This window comes from Bubalus kerabau, chromosome 23 (genome assembly GCF_029407905.1).
Source record: "Bubalus kerabau isolate K-KA32 ecotype Philippines breed swamp buffalo chromosome 23, PCC_UOA_SB_1v2, whole genome shotgun sequence".
In the NCBI taxonomy this organism is placed as follows: Eukaryota; Metazoa; Chordata; class Mammalia; order Artiodactyla; family Bovidae; genus Bubalus; species Bubalus kerabau.
Window position 1 is genome coordinate 37,630,457 of NC_073646.1, and position 13,228 is coordinate 37,643,684.

Sequence of the window (13,228 nt, forward strand, 5' to 3'; positions counted from 1 at the left end):
TAGATGATATTAGATAGATAGATAGAATGATAAAAGTAGGTGTCCACACAGTTATAGATATATTTAGAGTGTGCTGAACTGATGCTGGGAGGGATTGGGGGCAGGAGGAGAAGGGGACGACAGCGGATGAGATGGCTGGATGGCATCACTGACTCGATGGACGTGAGTCTGAGTGAACTCCGGGAATTGGTGATGGACAGGGAGGCCTGGTGTGCTGCGATTCATGGGGTTGCAGAGACTCGGACATGACTGAGTGACTGAACCGAACTGAACTGAACTGAAGTAGGTTTATACCTGCTTTCAAGAACCAATTTTATAAAATTCCAGACTTTTGTGAGATGGTTATCAATCCATTGGTGGCTTCAAATTAACTATTTAGGAGTATTCATGTAATGGAATTAAAACACACCAGGGTCTTTTTGTGTGTGAGAGAGAGCTGGTTTGCAGTGTTTTGGAGTAGATACAGACATCTTTTTTTTTTTTTTTTAATTTTTACATTCCTGTGTAAAAATAGTTGATGTTCTGAAAATTGTCCACTGAGAGGATCTGGAAGCAAAAAAAAAAAAAAAAAAAAAAAACCAAACCCTGGTAGCAATGAGCATTCCTAGAACCCAGATTTTGGATTCTAAACACCATTTCTCACTAAACGGAACCTGAATTTCTTAGAGAAATGGCTTATTCTAGGGGAAATAGAAGAGAAAGCTGGAATGCCGTGCATTAGGAAGTGAGGAAGTTCTTGGAAAATGATAAATGAAAAGGATACAGGATACTCTGTATATAACAGTGGTGGACACATATCATTATGCATTTATCAAAAGCCATTGAATGTACAATGCCAAGATTTGACCCAGGTGTGAACTATTGTCTTTGGGTGATAATAATGTATCAGTGTAGGTTCATTGATTATAACAAGTGTATCACTCCAGTATGGACTTCTGATTTGAGGAAGGCTATATGTAGGTGGGGGTGGGGGCAGAATGTATATTGGGAAACTCTTTATTCTTCACTCAGTTTTGCTTTTTAATTTCTGCTAAAAAATAGCCTATTGAAAAAATTTTTCAGGAGAAAAAAATAATATATATATAGGAGCCCACTTGAAAGGGCTCCAGTGGACAAACCTGAGAGAATTTGAAAATCAAAATGAAGAGTGATATGAGAGAGTAAGTTAGCTGTACATGAGATATACTGATATAAATAAATGAATGACTGGGGGAGAATGGAGAGCTCTCCCTGTGAAAGAACATCAGCTCATAAATACAGAAGAATGATGGGCTTAGAAAGACATCATGTTGTAATCATAATAATAACAATGGTTTCAGTCAAAAACCATCCATGAATGGTAAAACCAATGGGTGAAAATTTGAAGAGGAACAGAATGTTTACAGTCTCAAAGGCTTCTCCTTTAAGAAGGCTTCTCAGAAGTTATGTGTTAATAACAAAGGGGGGGAGGAATTACACTTTACGGTAGAATAAGCTGGTGAACACAAGTTTAAAAGTGTTCCAAGTTAAGGTCACCAACACTGGGGCAATGTGCCCCCTGATGAATGAAGGGATGAAGCCTTGATGCAAATATTCAGAGGTTCTGACTTGGTGGGTCTGGAGGAGCCTGAGAACTGATATCAGAACCAAGCTCCCCAAAGGTTCAGCTGTAGCGATCCATTTCATAACTGGCTTCTGGGCATGACTTCCTTGTTATACTTGCCCTTTGAGCTCTGAACAAAGTTGTGCCTGCAAACTTCCAGGAAGTACCACAGTCTACTCTTTCTTTCTGCACAAGTGTCTTTCTTTAACTTGGCCTAAATTCCCATCTGCCTGGAAAACTTCCTGCACATTTTCAGAACTGCCCTCTACCTCTGTGTCTCCCCACTGTGGCCCCTCTGAAGCTCTCCTTGGTTACCTTTATGATTGTCTGTTTCTTTGGAATTCTGGGAGTTAATCATCAGCTGAAGAAAGTCCACACGTGGCTGTAAGCAGAAAGAAATTTCTATGATAGAAAGTTACTTGTGAAGTCATAGAAAAATCAGGAGTGCGGTATTTAACCTCTTTCCTGAGAAAATGGCCCCTTAAAAATTAGAAGTCTGACTACTCTTGCCGGAGATAGTGAACTAACATTCACCTACAGACCTTGGAGAACATGATGTTTCCCAGAGAGAAACCCAGCCAGCAATCCAACTGCTTTATGGTCCTCACTTTCTCTGACCTTTGGTTTCTCTGTCTTTTGAAACAGCTTTATTTTGCCAAAGAGTTGCCTGTTGTCTCTCCTGTCACACTTGTTTGCTCAGGAAAAGTCCATGATTTTATTCCTTTTTCTCCTTCCAATTTTAAATCTTAATGAATGATCACACAAATTAATCCCCTCACATTTGCAAAGTTCATTGGTAGTGTTTTTGGAAGCATCTTCAATGCCTTGACCCTCTCAAAACCTTCTACAATCTTCAGTGACATTCTGGGTACAAAACCCTTGTCCCCCTGACCTGCAGACATGCTTGTGCTGGCCTCCAGGCCTGATGGAGGCAAACCTGGGTTAGTGAGCTTGCAGCCTCATGGCCCAGAAAAGACCCCTGGCCATGCCAGACTAGGAGAGGGCTCCAATTTAACACAGAATTCACTCCACCAGCTGCCTGATGGGGCTTTCCATTCATTGCACAATCTATAAAATAGGAGTCTTACAATCAAAGTGATTTTTTACCAGTATAACATATGGGGAAATTATGATATTGGTAAAATCATTCTCAAATAGTAATTGTTATCCTTTAACCGTTTATTGAATGGAAGTGGTAAAACTTTTATCTCAACAATATTTATGTTATGACATACTAATATGCATGCCTACTATTAAATTTAAACATCACTCTCTGGCTCATTTTCTTATTTCTTCCCCAACCTCCACCTTCCTCATCCCTCCAAAATGATATATTAATAACTTCCCAGTTCTAAAATCTATATTTCTCTACCTAATTTTTTAAAAAATGCAGAGAAGTACACAAATCATATGCGTACAGGTTAACAAATTTTCAAAACGTGAACAGCCTCATGTAACCACCACTAGATCTTACCTTTTGATTATCTTTGAGGCGACTTTCTTTTATCCTTTTTACAGATTTTGTCAAAAAATTCACAGCACTTTTTGGAAATACGGTGATATTTAATACATCAAGGATTGGGACAAGGAATGGAAAGAGTACTGTAGAGAGAAGATAAAAGAACAGCACAGTGAAAATTCAAAAACTACACAGCAAGTATAATTTGCTCTATCAATCAGGAAAGATACCAGGGTCAGATACCAGAATCACTCCCTCTATGACCTTTGCTCAGACTTCCTAGCCAATGACTGAGAAGGCCAAGTCCACTTACAAGGGTCCATCACTATGGTAGTGAGATCAGTGGTCCCTTCTGACTTTTGGAATGATCAAGGAAACAGAATTACATTCCTGAACTTCATTGTCTTTTATCATTGGATTAGAGTCTCTTTGGATAAACCACACTAAAGTCTGCTACTCTAATTAACCATTTTCTGCAAAAAAAACACATGTATACCTGTGGCGGATTCATTTTGATATTTGGCAAAACTAATACAATTATGTAAAGTTTAAAAATAAAATAAAATTTAAAAAAACAATTCAAGATATAAATAAAACAGTGTATGTCTTTCAACCACAATGGAATTATATTAAGAATCAATAACAAAAATTGGGAAACTCACAAATACACAGAAATTAAACAATACACTCCTAAATAACCAATGAATTGTATACTATATCAAAACTACAACCAGAAATTACTTTGAGATAAATAAAAATGAAGCCATTACTTACCAAAATGAATGGGATGTAGGAAAAACAGTGCTCATGGAAAAGTTTAAGGCTATAAATCTCTACTTTTAAAAAGAACAAAATCTCAAGTCATGAACCTAACTTTCCACCCTAACTCACTGAAAGAAGAGCAAACTAAACCTAAAGCTACAACAAAGAAGAAAATAATAAAGACAAGAGCAGAAACTAATGAAATAGGGAATCAAAACAACACAGAAATTAAATGAAACCAAAAGCTGATTCTTTGAAAAGAACTTTTAAGCTGGATTGACCAAAAAGAGAGGAATAAAGCTCAAATATCTAGCATCACAACAACAGAGGAGAGATTACTATTGACATTAAAATGAGAAAGAGCATAATGGAATACAAGGAACAATGTTCACCAATAAATTAGATAAGTTAGAAGAAGTACACAAATTTCTTAAAAGACATGAAGTACAGAAACTAACTCAAGAAGAAACAGACAATCTGCATTTCTCTGTTAAAAATGGTTGAACAGGAAGGTTGAGTCCTCTGATTCCATACTTCTTTCTCAACATTGCTTTGGCTATTCGGGGTCTTTTGTGTTTCCATACAAATTGTGAAATTATTTTTTCTAGTTCTGTGAAAAATACTGTTGGTACTTTGATAGGGATTGTGTTGAATCTACAGATTGCTTTGGGTAGTATACTCATTTTCATTATATTGATTCTTCCAATCCAAGAACGTGGTATGTTTCTCCCTCTATTTGTGTCATCTCTGATTTCTTTCATCAGTGTTTTATAGTTTACTGTATATCTCTTGTTTCTTTTGATAAATTTATTCCTAAGTATTTTATTATTTTCATTGCAATGGTGAATGGGATTGTTTCCTTAATTTATCTTTCTGATCTTTCATTGTTAGTGTATAGGAATGCAAGGGATTTTTTTTTTTCCCAACATGAACATATATGCATTTATTTGTTGATTATAAAAACGAAAACCTGGAATTAAAATCTACACTTACAAATGTTATAACAGAGAACAATTAGCTGTATACAGGAATATTATAAAGCATGACTAATAATATTACTTCAGTAATAATGGTGTGGTCTTCTTGTAGTTTATGGAATAATGGTAGAGCCTAAGGTCCAGTCCTTTTGAAGTTTATTTTTCTTTTTTCTATAATTGTGCTTCTATTTCTTAATCTACTACTGATCCTGAGAGCTTTACCTGACAGCCATTAAAAATTATATGATTTAGTCTTCCACATTACTCTGAAGCCTAAATTGGAAACAAATATTTCCTAAAAATCAATTACATATTTCAGTGCTTATTATACTCGCTCTACATATATTATAAAAGTTGAGTGCTTTATGTTAGAGAGATTAATCTGAAATCATTCTTAGTTAAATTCATCATTCTCTGTACTTGTTAGAACAAGTAAAATGAAATGGTAGGAACACTAAAGGTGGAGCATTGTTGTTATATGTTTGGCAAACTATGAAAATTAACATTTGAAAAGTACTTCACTGTGTTGAGTTTTATTATTGTTTAGCTATAATAAAGGTGGAAATGTGAAAATATTCCAGGTGGCTATATCTTTTTTTTTCTTTTCTAAAAAAAATATATTTATTTATTTTAATTAGAGGTTAATTACTGTACAATATTGTAGTGGTTTTTGCCATAGATTGACATGAATCAGCCATGGGTGTACATGTGTTCCCCATCCTGAACTCCCCTCCCACCTCCCTCTGCATCCCACCCCTCAGGGTCATCCCAGTGGACCAGCTCTGAGCACTGTCTCATGCGTTGAACCTGGACTGGCAATCTATTTCACATATGATAATATACATGTTTCAATGCTATTCTCTCAAATCATCCCACCCTCACCTTCTCCCACAAAGTCCAAAAGTCTGTTCTATACATCTGTGTCTCTTTTGCTGTCTCGCATATAGGGTCATCGTCACCATCTTTCTAAATTCCATATATATATGCATTAATATACTGTATTGGTGTTTTTCTTTCTGACTTACTTCACTCTGTATAATAGGCTCCAGTTTCATCTACCTCATTAGAACTGATTCAAATACATTCTTTTTAATAGCTGAGTAATAGGAATGCAATGTATTAATTTTATATCCTGCAACTTTACTATATTCACTGATTAGCCCTAGTACTTTTCTGATGGTATCTTTAGGGTTTTCTATGTAGAGGATCATGTCATCTGCCAACAGTGAGAGTTGTACTTTTTATTTTCCAGTCTGGATTCCTTTTATCTCTTTTTCTCTGATTGCTGTTGCTAGGACTTCCAAAACTATGTTGAATAGTAGTGGTAAGAGGGGGAACCCTTGTCTTGTTCCTGATTTTAGAGGAAATACTTTCAAAGCAATCTTGAGAAAGAAGAATGGAACTGGAGGAATCAACATTCCTGACTTCAGACTATACTACAAAGCTACAGTCATCAAGACAGTATGGTACTGGCACAAAGACAGAAATATAGATGAACTGAACAAAATAGAAAGTCCAGAGGCAAATCTATGCACCTATAAACATATTATTTTGACAAAGGAGACAAAGATATACAATGGAGAAAAGTCAGTCTCTTCAACAAGTGGTGCTGGGAAAACTGGTCAACTACATGTAAAAGAATGAAACTAGAACACTTTCTAACACCATACATAAAAATAAGATGGATTAAGCCTAGATCAGAAACTATAAAACTCTTAGAAGAAAACTCAGGCAGAACACACTGACATAAGTCACATCAAGATCCTCTATGATCCACCTCCCAGAGTAATGGAAATAAAAACTAAAATAAATGAATGAGATCTAATTAAACTTAAAAGCTTTTGCACAATGAAGGAAACTACAAGCAAGGTGAAAAGACAGCCCTCAGAATGGGAGAAAATAATAGCAAACAAAACAACTGACAAAGAATTAATTTCCAAAATATATAAGCAGCTCATGCAGTTCAATACCAGAAAGATAAACACCCAATCAAAAAGTGCACAATAGACCTGAACAGACTTTTATCCAAAGAAGATACACAGATGCTAATAAACACATGAAAAGATGTTCAATTTCACACATTATTAGAGAAATGCAAATCAAAACCACACTCACACTAGTGTATCATCTCATACTAGTCAGAATGGCCATCATCAAAATGTTTACAAACAATAAATGCTGGAGAGGGTGTGGAGAAAAGGGAAACCTCTTGCATGGTTGGTGAGAATGCAAACTGGTACAGCCACTATGGAGAAAAGTGTGGTGATTCCTTAAAAACCTGGGAATAAAAGCCAGAAAACCCACTGCTGGGCATACACTCCAAGGAATCCAGAATTGAAAGAGACACATGTACCCAATGTACCGCTGCACTATTTACAATAGCTAGGACATGGAAGCAACCTAGATGTCCATTGGCAGATGAACACATAAGCAAGTCACGGTACATATATACAATGGAATATTACTCAGTTATAAAAAAGAAATACATTTGAGTCAGTTCTAGTGAGATGGATGAACCTGGAGCCTATTATACAACATGAAATAAGTCAGAAAGAAAAGACAAATACTGTATATTAACGCATATATGTTGAATTTAGAAAGATGGTACCAATGATCCTACTGCAGCATAGCAAAGAGACACAGATCTAAAGTGAAGACTTTTGGACTCAGTGGGAAAAGGCGAGGGTGGGATGATTTGAGAGAATAGCATTGAAACATGTACATTACCATATGTAAAATAGATGACCAGTGCGAGTTCAACGCATGAAGCAGGGAACCCAAAGCCAGTACTCGGGGATAATCCAGAGGGACATAGCGGGAGGGAGGTGGGAGGGGGTTCAGGATGGAGGGGACACATGTATACCTGTGGCCGATTCGAGTTGATGTATGGCAAAAACCATCACAATATTGTAAAGGATTTATCTTCCAATTAAAATAAATAAATTAATTGGAAAAATTATTAAAAAGAAACTACTCAAAAAGAAAGAGACAATGTGAATAGACCTATAAGAAATACAAAGTTTGATTTGATAATCAAGAAACAACCCACAATCTGACAATGAAAAGCTTAGGTCCAGATGGCTTTAATGCTGAATATTACTCAAATAATTATAGAATTAATACCAAATTTTCACTAACTCATCCAGCAAATAGAAAATGATAGAACACTTTGAAAGTCATTCTGCAGGGCCAGTATTAACCCAGAGTGAGAAAAAGACTAAGATATAACAGGAATAGAAAACTATAGACCGATATATCCTATGACCATGGATACACAAATCCTCAACAAAATACTAGCACACTGAGTCTACTAATATATAAAAAGATGTATACATCATATATAAGTGCACTTTATTCCAGGAATGCAAGGTTGTATAATATGCCATTTCAATAGAATAATAAACAATGACTACACGATGATCTGATAGATGCATAAGAACCATGTGACAAAATCCAAAACCCACTTGTGATAAAAGTTCTCAGCAAACAGGAACAGAGGGACTTTCATCAACCTGATAAAAGGAACCTATGAAAAAAACATAGTTAACACTAATATTTAATAGTGAAAAACTGGATGCTTTTCTCTAAAATTAAGACAAGGAAGCTGTTTTCACCACTTCTATCCAAAACTGTACCTGACATTCTAACAAGAAGTAATTAGTCAAGAAAATTAAACAAAATATATCCATATAGGAAATGAAGACTAAAACTCATCAGATAACATGATCTTGTATACAGGGAATCCTAAGGAAGCCACTAAAAACCTATTAGAAAAAATAAAGAAGTTCAGCAGGGTTTCAACATACAAGATCAAAACACAAAATCAATTGTATTTCTATACATTGCAATAAATAAAATGAAAGTGACATTAAGAAAACAATTCCACTTAATGGTAACACCAAAAAGAATAGAATAAGTAGGAATAAAATAAAAGATATGCAAAATTTACTCTCTGAAAACCACAAAACCTTGTTGAACTAAATGAAAGAAGATGTAAATAAGTGAAAAACATGCCATGTTCATGAATCAGAACATTCACATTGTCAAGATGGCACATCAACAGATATAAGACATTCCCTATCAGAACCTTAGCTGGCCTCTTTGAAGAAACTATCTTAGATTAAATTCATGTGAAATTGCAAGGGGCTCACAGAAGATAAAATATTCCTGAAAAAGATAATAAAGTTATAAGACTCACCTTTCCTGATTTTAAGACTTACCATAAAGCTACATTAATCAAGGCGATGTGGCACTGGCCTAAGGATGAACATACAGATTCATGGAATAGAAATTTTGAGTCCAGAAATAAACCCACATGCCTATGGTCAACTGAACACTGAAAATGTTTCCAAGACCATTTAATGGAGACAAAATAGGCTTTTCAACAAGTGGTACTGAGACAATTGGATAGCTATAAGCATATTACACTAGGGGTATTTATTTAAGTAATAACTGAAATTTGTACCTTTTGACTACCATCATCCAATTCTCCTATCTCCCAAACCCTGTCTCTGGAAACCAAAAATCTGACATTGTTTTTCAATGAATTTGGATTCCTTTTTTGGATTCATCGTGTAAGTATTTGCCTTTCTCTGTCTGACGTATCTCACTGAGCATAATGCCCTCCACTGAGATCCAGCCACGTTGCTGCAAATGGCAGGATTTCCTTCCTTTTAATGGCTGAATAGTATTCTGGTGTGTGTGTGTGTACACCACATTTTCTGAATCCATTTATCCATCGATGACACTTAGTTGTAAAAACCACTGAACTGTACATTTTAAGTGGGTGAATTGATGGTATGTGAATTATATCTCAATAAACCTGTGAAAAAGAAGGAAGGAAGGGAGAAAGGAAGAATGAGAGGGAAGGAGGGATGGAGGGAGGAATACAGAAAAAGAAATGTAGTAGGACACTTACGTACTGAGAGAAGAAAGGGATCGAGGATACTAAATCTTAAGAGCTTCTTGACATTCTCCACAAAGGGATCTTGTGGGTTGCCGAGCGAATCAATATTCACTCCAAATGATGTGCTAGTAATCACATCCATGCTGTAGGCCCCAAAGACGCTGAGTAGAGAAAGACAGACACAGACAGTTAAAATCAGGACCAGCTGACTATCCATATCCAACACAGTCAACAAGAAAATCATATATAATCAGATGCCCAGGCAAGACAGGTCAAGAGCCACACTCTCTCAGAACCACCTGCTGGATCATGGAAGACTGTCTGCTACTATCACTCACTCCTGAGGTGTGTATGAGTGTGAATGATGCAACTGCCCCTGTGCTGGGGAGATGGGGACACTAAGGCATGTTAGACCCCCCCACCGCCAAACTCAAGGAGCTCAGTCATAGAAGGATAGAACCCATAATCTGACAAAGTACAGTAGTGTGCTTTGACTATGGGCAATAAAAGGTGTATATGGACTGTGTCTGAGCAGAGCAAAGGGAGTAAATTCACTCTTCCTGGGGAGTCAAGAAAGGGGACATTGATCTGGGTCTCAGAGAACCTGTGCTCAGAGCTGATTCCCCTTTAGCGCAAAAGCAGTTGATATACAATATCACATTAGTTTCAGGTGTAGAAGAGCTATTTTAAATACTTCATTTAAAGTTATTATTAAATATTGACTACATTCCTGTTATGTACAATCTATCCTTGTAGCACAATTATGTTATACATTGCAATTTGTACCTTTTAATCCTCTATCCTATCTTGCACGCCCCTTCCTACTCCCCACTGATGACTATCAGTTTGTTTTCTACATCTGTGAGTCTGTTTTGGTTTTATATATTGATACTTATTCATTTTATGTTTAGATTCCACATACACATGATAACATGCAATACTTTCATTCTCTGTCTAACTTATTTCACTTAGCATAATACCCTCTAGGTCCATGCATGTTATTGTAAACAGTAGAATTTCATTCTTTTTTATGACTCAGTAATATTTCTTGTGTGTGTGTGTGTGTGCGTGCACACATGTGTATGCATGCACACGTGCCACATCTTCTTCATCCATTCATCTGTCGGTAGATACTTAGGTTACTTCCATATCTTAGCTATTGTAAACAATGCTGATGTAAAACACGTACAATTTCAAATTAGTGTATTCATATTCATTGGCTATATACCCAGGGTGGAATTGCTGTATCATATGAAAGTTCTCGGGTTTCCCAGGTCTCTCAGTAGTAAGGAATCTGCCTGCAATGCAGGAGATTTGGGTTTGATTCCTGGATCAGGAAGATCCCCTGGAGAAGGAAATGGCTACCCACTCTAGTACTCTTGCCTGGGAAATCCCATGGACAGAGGAGCCTGGTGGGCTACAGTCCACGGGGTTGTGAAGAGTCGGACACGACCGAGCAACTGAGCACACACAAAACAGTTCTCTTTTTAGTTTTTGGAGAAACCTCCATATGGTTTCCCCTACATCAATTTACATGTCTACTGACCTTATACCAGAGTTCCCTTTTCTCCACATCCTCACCAACATTTGCTATTTGTAAACTTTCTGATGATAGTAATTCTTACAGGTGGTGGGTGATTTTGTGACTTTGATTTGCATTTCTTTGATAATATGCAATGTTGAGCATCTTTTCAACGTATATCTTCCATGGAAGAAATGTCTATTTTTTTCTTTTTTTTTTTTTTTGAACAACTGTTATATTTTTATTTATTTATTTATTTTTTACTTTACAATATTGTCAAAACTAATACAATTATGTAAAGTTTAAAAATAAAATAAAATTAAAAAATAATAATAATAAAAAAATTAAAATTAAATTAAATTAAAAAAATACAATATTGTCTATTAAGATTTTCTGCTCATTTTTCATTGGGTTGTTTGTTTTTCAGATTTTGAGTTGTATGAGACATTTATATATTTTTGATATTAACCTCTTATCCTATTATTTGCAAATATTTTCTCCCATCCATTCACCAGGTTGTCTTTTCATCTTATTAATAATTTACTTTGTTGTGCAAAAGATTTTTAAGTTTAACTGGGTACCATTTGTTTATTTTTGCTCTTGTTTTCTTTGCCTTAAGAGTCAAATCCAAAAATGTACAGTTATGATTTATGTCAAAGAGCATTCATTCTGCCTATTGTTTCTTCTATGTTTTTATGGTTTCCAGCCTTACAATCAGGTTTTTAATCCATTTTGAGTTTGTTTTTGTATAGGGTGTGAGAAAATGTTCTAATTTCATTCTTTTGCATGTAGCTGTCCAGTTTTCCCAACACACTTATTGAAAAGACTGTCTTTAATCCATTGTTTATTCTTACCTCCTTTATCATAGATTAATTGGTTCTAAGTGTACAGGTTTATTTTGGGGCTCTCAATTTTATTCAGTTGATCTATGTGTCTGTTTTTGTGCCCATACTCTTTAAAATCAGGAACAAGACCAGGATGCCCACTCTCACCCCTTCTATTCAATGTAGTATTGGAAGTCCTAGCCACATTAATCAGACAAGAAAAAGAAATAAAAGGCATCCAAATTGGAAGGGAACATGTAAAACTATCACTATTTGCAGATGAAATAATACTTTACATAGGTAACCCTAAAGTTCTACCAAAAAACTAGAATAAATGAATTCAGTAAAGTGGCAGGTACATGATTAATATGCAGAAATCTGTTGCTTTTCTATACAATAATAAAGAACTACCAGAAAGAGAAAATGATAAAACAATCCTGTTAAAATCACATCAAAAAGAATAAAATACCTAGGAATAAACTTAATCAGGGAGGTGAAAGGCCTATACTATGAAAATTATAAAACAATGAAGGAAATTGAAGATGACACAAAGAAATGGAAAGATATCACATGTACATGGGAAGAAATAATTACTGTTGCTAAAATGCCCATATTACCCAAAGCAATCTATAGATCTAGCATGATCCCTATCAAAATACCTGTGTTACTTTTCACAGAACTAGAACAAATAATCCTCAAATTTATATGGAACCATATAGGACCATAAATAGCCAAAGCAATCTTGAAAAAAACAATAGAGATGGAGGCATCATGTTCCCTGACTTAAGACCAAACTATGTATTTTTGTTTCCCAGAATATCCAAGGTGACAGTTAAGCAGATAATTTAACCCTGGCTCATGTACACAGAAGATACCTTCTGATACTTTCATGAGCCACCACTCATTCTCGGGTGGCCGGTCGGAGTTGTAAACCATATACTTACTTCTGTTTGGTCACTAGAGTAAGTCAGCAGTAGGAATTTGGCTCCAAGGCAGGAAACACAAGGGCCTCAGTGGAGCTCAGGTACAAACAACTTCACCCCTACTTACTCTTTTATGTCGACGGACGTGCCTTTCTCTGCTTCCTTCCTCAGGTTCCTCACCAACACATCTCCATACTGCCTAATGATAGGGAACATCTAGACACAAAACACAACAGCACTGGAAGTTAAATGTGGAGACTCAAGGTTTAGAAG

At 35.9% G+C, this 13,228-nt stretch overlaps 1 protein-coding gene across 1 annotated transcript in view; it reads right to left on the reverse strand.

Moving 5' to 3' along the window:
• The window catches only part of LOC129637735 (cytochrome P450 3A24-like), a 50,167-nt gene that overhangs the window by 17,256 nt on the left and 19,683 nt on the right, over window positions 1-13,228 (reverse strand). The window contains exons 6-9 of the mRNA XM_055561997.1: window positions 13,083-13,171; window positions 9,699-9,847; window positions 3,057-3,184; window positions 1,898-1,964 (exon numbers count right to left, since the gene is read on the reverse strand). Coding sequence (XP_055417972.1) covers window positions 1,898-1,964; window positions 3,057-3,184; window positions 9,699-9,847; window positions 13,083-13,171 — 433 coding nt within the window. The remainder of the gene's footprint in view (window positions 1-1,897; window positions 1,965-3,056; window positions 3,185-9,698; window positions 9,848-13,082; window positions 13,172-13,228) is intronic.